This window comes from Silene latifolia, chromosome 1, assembly GCF_048544455.1.
Source record: "Silene latifolia isolate original U9 population chromosome 1, ASM4854445v1, whole genome shotgun sequence".
NCBI classification, from domain to species: domain Eukaryota; kingdom Viridiplantae; phylum Streptophyta; class Magnoliopsida; order Caryophyllales; family Caryophyllaceae; genus Silene; species Silene latifolia.
In genome coordinates, this window is record NC_133526.1 from 197,348,355 (window position 1) to 197,356,854 (window position 8,500).

The following is an 8,500-nucleotide window of genomic DNA, read 5'->3' on the forward strand; positions in this document are numbered from 1 at the left end:
CGCACGAAACGCGAGATACTACCTAGTATAAATATAAAGAATATACTCCCTCGTCCCGGCCATTTGTTGTCCTTTTCCATTTTGGGGTGTCTTAGTCAATTGTTGTCCTTTCTATTTTAGGATTGCATTTGACGAGCATTTCGATCCTTCACACTCAATTTGGTCCATTTGTCATCTTATAATTGGCTCTCTCCTCTTTCCTTGGTTTTTGTGCCAAACCAAAGGATAACAATTGACCGGGTCAGAGGAAGTAGATAGATATAGATAAATAGATACGCCTGACCCGACTCGACCCGACCCAGACACCCATCGCGAGTAATTCCCGGCTCTCATAGTCTCATTTCCACAGCATCACAAAAAAACCTCCCAAAACCACACACTCTACTGCTCTAGGGTTTAACAAACACACCACCCAACCAACCATGTCTCTATTCCGCCTCCTCAACCGCCGCACCGCCACCCACCTCACCCGCATCATCCACCCACACTCACACCCACCACCCCTCCAACTCCTCCTAACCCGCACCTTCTCCTTCTCCTCCGCCGAAGAAGCTGCCGCAGAACGCCGCCGTCGCAAACGCCGTCTCCGCATCGAACCACCACTACACGCTCTCCGTCGCGACCCGTCTCTTCCGTGCCCACCACCCGACCCGAACGCCAAACCGTTACCCGACACCACCTCGTCACTCACCGGTCCACGGCTTAGTCTCCATAACCGGGTTCAATCGCTTATCCGCGCTGGCGATCTCGATAACGCTGCCGCCATCGCTCGCGACTCCGTATTTTCCAGAACCCGACCTACTGTCTTCACCTGTAATGCTCTAGTCGCGTCTATGTACCGCGCGGGTCGCTTCGACGATGCGGTATCGCTTTTTGATTATTTCTTTCGTCAGAATAATATTGTTCCCAACATTGTTTCCTATAATTTTCTGATTATTACTCATTGTGATTGCGGTCGTGTTGACGTGGCGCGTGACGTGTATAACACGATTCTAGCTGATGCCCCTTTCGGACCTTCTTCTGTTACGTTTCGGCATTTGACTAAGGGGTTTGTTGAGGCCGGGAGGATCGGAGATGCGGTGGATATGTTGAGGGAGATGTTGAATAAGGGATTGGGAGCGGATTCGATTGTTTATAATAATTTGATTAAAGGTTATTTGGATTTAGGGGATTTAGAGAAGGCGAATGAATTGTTTGATGAACTGAAAGAGCGGTGTTTGGTGTATGATGGTGTTGTGAATGCCACTTTTATGGAGTGGTTTTTTGTTCAGGGGAGAGGGAAAGAGGCGATGGAGTCGTATCTAGGTTTGCTTGATAGGGAGTTTAGGATGACGCCTGTTACGTGTAATGTGTTGCTTGAGGTTTTGTTGAAGCATGGGAAGAAGAAGGAGGCGTGGGAGTTGTTTGACACGATGTTGGATAATCATACTACGCCTACTTTTCAGGCTGTGAATTCGGAGAGTTTTAGTATTATGGCGAATGAGTGTTTTAAAGAGGGGAAATATGATGAGGCTGTTGCGACTTTTAGGAAGGTTGGGACAAAGATGGGGTCGAGGCCATTTGTTATGGATGTTGCTGGGTATACTAATATGATTGTTAGGTTTACGGAACATGGGATGCTTGGTGAGGCTGAGAAATTCTATAACAAGTTGCAGACAAAGTCGTTGAGTCATGATGTTACGGCTTATAGGGCGTTAATTGATGCTTATTTGAAGGAAAAGAGGATTGATGATGCGTTGGGGGTGTTTAAGAGGATGGTTGATGTTAAGTTACGAGTGCTTCCCTTGTATGCTAATAGATGGTTTACCGAGTTGCTCGAGAATAATAATAATAAGGCTGTGGCATGTGCAGCGATGTTGACAAAGATGGGGAATGCAGAGGTGAAACCAGATGCTTTGACGTATGAGATTGTGATTAAAGGGCTGGTTGGAGTTGGTAGATTTAATTTGGCTGCGGATATGGTTGGCCAAGCAATGGGATATGGCGCTGGTGTTAGTCCTTTGCTTGGGGAGTTTTTGTTACAAGTCTTTGAAAAGGAGGGAAGAAAGGAGGAAATGGAGAAACTTTTGGATGAGAAGAGGCTGGGGTGTTGGAAAGATTTTGGACCACCTAGACCAGTAGGACGCGTGTGGGAAACCATGGGGCACTAGGTACCACTTGAGGAGAAATCTCTTTTTTAAGATTGTCTCGAATAATTCAGCTGCCTTATCATAGTTTTTGACTAAAACGACTATGTTCCGCTAGGTTGTCTCTTGTTCAGTAGTCTAATTGTTTCTTATTCAGCTGCCTTATCAAAGTTTGTCTACTATTCAGCTGTCCCATATTCGGCCCTGTAGTGTAAGGAATTGCCCTACGGCAGTTGTCCTGTTAATGATTGCCCCTCCTGCTAAACAGTTTATGGACGCGTCCCTTAAAAGATTGCTCCGTTGTCAATTGTCCTGCTAAAATTCGTCCTGTTCTATGTTTAATATGTTTAATGTTAATGTGATCATGTATACGACTGTACCATTAAAGACTGTCGCGTTGAAGCCTTGTCGAAGTTGGTTGTCCGTATTCAAGAGTCTCACTCACTGTAGTTCATCCCTTATTCACAGTACCCTTATTCAGCTACTGTTCCACAACATACAGGTATTTCCATCCTTATCTATCTAGAGTTTTAAAGATCTTTCGCTTATGGCATCGGAATGTTTGGATTCTGTGATGGTTAAGTGAACATTGTATTGACGAGGCGGGTGAAATGCTTTTACTTGCTCAGGTTCAAATGTTGCCTTGCAAAACCAAACGACCGACATTAATAATGTAAAAGTAAAAATAAGAAATGAAAGGCGTAAAATATAAGACGGTACTCACCATTGGCAATGTAAAGGCCAGTTTAACCACAATGTGTCGTAAGCACAATTCACGGAAATTTTAAAGTGACACTTCTCTAGATCAGGGGTTGAACTAAAGAAAAGCCGCTTGGGAACTGAATTCCCGCTATAACAGCAATCAACATACCGCTGTACCGGATCATAACCAAAACAATCAAGCAACGTTAAACTGGGACAATCAATATGAGCCTCGTTCACAGGAACGGAACTATAAAATCTATGAGCCTCCGTATCTTGTATAAATAGTTCTGCTTCTTCGACAAGTCGAAATGTAGCAGCAAGGTCTGCAAACACGCTAGGCTGGTTAATGGTGCAACCCATCAAAACGAGCTCTCTAATGTCAGCGCAACCAGCAGGGCTGATATGACATTCAGTTTCGATATTAATAGTACATGATTGATACCGCCCCTGGGAAATTCAATGAGGGCATTTTTGAGCTTAGGAAACCTCGAGAGCTCCATGGAATCCGAAGGACAGTGCAAGAATCAAAGACTAGCATTTCAACACCAGGACAATATGTTACCAGGTTCTCAAACACGTGACATGCACAATCAATGAAGAGAAGAAAATGTCTCATCAGCAAACATGCACCCTCGAATATACAAAGAGCGCAAGGCTTTTGAACCCAACATTGAAATCGGAAACTCATATATATCATCTGAAGGAGTTATGTCCACTGTCCTATACGAATTAACTCACTTAAATCTATGTAATCGATATGCCTTGCTAGAGGCCAATGTCGGTTTGACACATAAGGCGGTTTACGTATCTGGTAGTCTTAAGTGGGCCTATTGGGTCACACACAAAAGGTACGGGATTAGTATAATTATAAGTCGGACTTATAATTAATACTAATCGGGCTCTAATAATAATTAGGCCCAGCCGCGCTTATCTGATAGGGTTTAGGAAACTATCCTATGTATCTCATCTATATAAAGAAGGTTTGTGCGAAGTTAGATTTCTTCCCTTCATTAGTAGCATACGAGGCGCAAATTAGTACCTATGTGGATACCGGTAGAGGCATCACAACTTCACAAGTGGAGTGCTTATTATTCGTCCGGGATTTTGGATTTCTACATCAAATATACTTCTTATTATCGTTATTATTCCGCTGCGCTAAGAGGTATGTGATTCATCTTATTTTTGTACCATACTTGCGATTAGATCCGGGCTCATAGGGTGTATAAAACCCTACATCATCAACATCACAGAAGATTTCTTTCCAGAAGCAGCAAACAGTTTGGACAATAACACACAAGTCCTGAACATTAATATGGCTCACCAACTCCAAGCATGTATCAAGACGGGAGAAACATTTGGAATCATTAATGGCGACGTTCAATGCTAATTTGCCTGGCTTTAGATAATTGATGATGCACATCATCCAAAAACATGTCCCTTATCTGATTAATATCAGGCTCGCCACCAGCAGCCAGGGATTGCAATGCAAATAAGTTCTGATCATAGTAAAGAATGGGGTTTAAGCTGCAAAAGCCCTTTTATAGATGTTGTGGATACGTTCAATTGTCGAGTGCCATCCCATTAACTTCACCTATGTGAAAATTAATGTCAACAATTAAAGTTTGGAGTCTGGAATGTTGGTTGGAAAAGGCGATCAAAATGAGATATGGTCAAGTTACAGTCTATGGATACAATGACAAAATGGGTCTCCTCTCGTTCCGCAAATGGGGATGGATTCAAATGTCAAAGCCTTATAGCTACAAAACGGGTGCTATCATTGATGACGAAGTCAGGGAGGGGGTTAACAAGGCTAATCAACGGACAATTCAATTAATCGAGTAGCAGAAGATAAATGTGGCTGAAATCGAGGAACTCTTACTCGAGAAAGACGTCCTACACCAAAAGGTCATACTCCTAGTCCTTGGAGAACGGCCTTTCGAACCAGCCAAGCTTACCAACTATGCTCGTTCATGTTAGAACATGCAAATGGGTCGTCCATACCCAAACATAGGAGAGACATACCACTTGACAACGCAAGGGAAATTCCATCCTAAAACCAATCGACACTAGGTAGGAGGAGTAGCCCCTTTGATTACGGTGGTCAGTCTCACCAAAATCTTAAGATTCTGTCATATCAATTTTCCATTAACTTTTATTATTATTTTATTGTTCAGACCCATATCAGACTCGCCTCAGACTTTAAACATTATCCCTCAGACTTATCTAAGACTCTACTTTCCACTATGCTTTTCTAATAGGGTTTTAGATAAAAAAAGAAAAGAAAACAATAAAACATTAGCCATTTATTGGTTGTCATTATAGTTAAACTGAGTCTTGGATATTTCTAAGACTCAACTTAAGACATTGTCAAGAGTTAGTAGATTATTGGGGGTCTTGAGTCAGTCTTGTCTCAAGATTCACGTGAGTCTTATCTCAAGACCCGCCAATAATCTTACCAATATAAAGCAGTTCAATTTCCCTTTCTCCAACAATGTTAGACGCCTCACATATTAGAGATTTATATTCTAACACGCCCCTTCACATGTGAGACCCCATCGAAACCCAAGGCGAAACCATGAAAGCACACCGGTGTGGGAATTAACGAACCATGAAAGAGGGCCTCCACCGGACACCTGTGGCATCTTTTATGTCCAGCTTAAATTCAAAACTCATGACGAAACCTTGGGTTCTGATACCATGTTAGAACATGCAAACGGATCAGGTCACACCCAAATGGAGGAGAGACGGACCACTCAACAACAAAAGGGAGGTTCCATCATAAAACCAATTGGTTATAGGAGGAGTAGCCCCTTGATTTTAACCTAGTACAATCTCTCTTTATCTAACAAGTACACGTAGCTCAATGGTTAATAAGTTAGTGTATAACCTTGAGGTTAGTTAAAGACGTAAATAGACAAGAGAAGTTTTGGGAATTTTGTTATGTGTATTGACAGTCAAAATATACAACGTATTTATAGTACATATAATACAACCCTAATCTCGACTTAAGGAAAACCGAATATGAGACCGCGTGTTTTCCTAAATAACAACTACCATAATATGACGTACAATATATTTCCATAACACCCCCCCCCCCCCCCTCAAGTTGGAGCGTGGGGATCAAGAACGCCCAACTTGGACACCAAATATTCGAACTGGCGAACACCAAGAGCTTTTGTAAGCAAATCAATTTGCTCGGACGTATGAATATACGAAGGACTAATAAGGCCATCACGAATGGCATCCCGGACAAAATGACAATCCACCTCGATATGCTTCGTACGTTCATGAAAAACAGGATTATGCGCAATAGACAAAGCGGACTGACTATCACTATGAAGCACAGCTGGACGCGAGACATCAATATGAAGAAACCTAAATAGACCAAGTAACCACTTTACTTCACACGTGGCAACTGCCATGGCACGGTACTCAGCTTCAGAGGAGGAACGGGAAACTGTTGGCTGCTTCTTTGTTTTCCAGGAAATGGGACAACCTCCCAAAAAAACGAAATAAGCAGTCAACGAACGACGTGACAAAGGACAACTCGCATAATCCGCATCACAATATACTGAGAGCTCTAAATTAGAATCAGCACGAAACAAAATACCCTGCCCAGGATGACGCTTCAAATAGCGTACCACATGTAGTGCCGCATTCCAGTGATCTTGACGAGGCTGTTGCATGAATTGTGACAGAATATGGACAGGATATGACAACTCGGGTCGAGTAATAGTAAGATAAATAAGACGACCAACAAGACGTCGATACTTTTCCGGGTCTTCAAAGTCGGCAGCTTTGGACAATGCTAGACGATGATTCTGCTCAATAGGAACACTTTCCGGTTTTCCACCAATAATACCGGTCTCGGATAGAATATCCAGTGCATATTTCCGTTGACAGACAAATATGCTAGAGGAACGACGCGCAACTTCGATGCCCAAGAAATATTTTAACGACCCAAGATCTTTCATGTGAAAACAAGTACTCAAGTATGACTTAACATTTGCTATGGCCTCACTGTTATTTCCCCCAACCACGAGATCATCCACATACACCAGAATATAGACCTCAATATTATCCATTATATAACAAAATAATGAATAGTCGGAGAGACATTGGACAAAACCATAAGCAGTGAGAGCCGCAGACAATTTAGCAAACCAACAACGAGGAGCCTGACGCAACCCGTATAACGACTTCTTTAACTTACAAACTTTACCTTTCCCAGGAACAGAATAACCTTGAGGAAGTCGCATATACACTTCTTCCTCCAAGTCTCCATGTAAGAAAGCATTATGCACATCCATCTGATGTAATTCCCATTTACGAGCAGCAGCAAGAGCAAGAAAACCATGTACAGTTACCATCTTAGCAGTAGGAGCGAAAGTCTCAGAGTAATCAATCCCGGCTTCCTGTCGATTTCCAAGCACGACCAATCTCGCCTTGTACCGTTCAAGGGATCCATCAGCTCGCAATTTGACTTTATATACCCATTTATTTCCAATGACCTTTTTATGATTGGGAAAATCAACAACTTCCCAAGTACCATTACGAACCAATGCATCTACCTCAGCCTGCATAGCCTCACGCCACTTCTCATGCTGCACAGCCTCTCGATAAGACTTGGGCTCAATATTAGTATCAAGACCGTTGAGAAAACAACGATGCGCAATGGAAAACTGTTCATACTTTACATAATGTGCTAGAGGATAGGGCATACCTGCCGACAAAGATGGAAGAGACGCAACATGGGCATTGGGCTGTACCATTGTGGGAGAAACAACACGTGCTGTACCAGTGACATAATCCTCCTCACCATACCGTGACCAAGGAACATGAGGTTGCTTCCCACGACCATACTCATTTGCTTCATTACTCTAACCGACTATAACACCTCCACCATTGTCGCCATTACTACCTGACCCCGTTTGCTCACTACCCGGGACAGGCCGCTGCTCCACGGTCCCACTGTCCGTGACCGGTTGCTCCACAGTCTTACTGCCTGTGACAGGCTACTCACTCTCTACCGGGGCATCTTTCGTAGCACAAGGCACATCAGTTAACAAGAACTCACCATCGCATTCCGTATCACTTTCATGAAAGGCAGCTGGCCGTGGCTCAAGGTCTGGAGACGGAGTATTAGATGCGCCATGAAACGGAAAAACATTCTCATCAAACACTACATCACGAGAGATAAAAAATTCATGTGTTTCGATATCATATACTTCCCATCCTTTCTTTCCATAAGGATAACCCACAAAAATACAACGACGACTACGTGAGGCAAACTTATCACCGTCTCTACGAGGATGCTTGACAAAACACAAACAACCAAATACTCGAACATTATCATAAACCGGCTTTTTACCAAATAGCATTTCAAAGGGAGTCTTCCCATGAAGCAAGACAGACGGTGTGCGATTTATTAAATACCCAGCTGCTAAAATACATTCACCCCAAAACCGTGTAGAGAGACCCGACTGAAAACGCAAAGCCCTCGCAACATTCAAAATATGACGATGTTTTCTCTCAACCCTACCATTTTGTTGCGAGATGCCAACACAAGTAGTTTGAAATACAATTTCATTTTCAACAAAATAGGATTTTAAGCATGTAAATTCTGTGCCGTTGTCTGTACGAACAATCTTAACATTAACCTCAAATTG

At 42.8% G+C, this 8,500-nt stretch overlaps 1 protein-coding gene across 1 annotated transcript; it reads left to right on the forward strand.

The window, feature by feature from the left end:
• The first annotated feature begins 319 nt into the window (after positions 1-319).
• Positions 320-2,447, forward strand: LOC141616782 (pentatricopeptide repeat-containing protein At1g10270-like). The gene has a single exon (XM_074433926.1). The coding sequence runs from the start codon at positions 423-425 to the stop codon at positions 2,148-2,150; it is 1,728 nt and encodes a 575-aa protein (XP_074290027.1). The 5' UTR covers positions 320-422; the 3' UTR covers positions 2,151-2,447.
• The last annotated feature ends 6,053 nt before the right edge of the window (positions 2,448-8,500 follow it).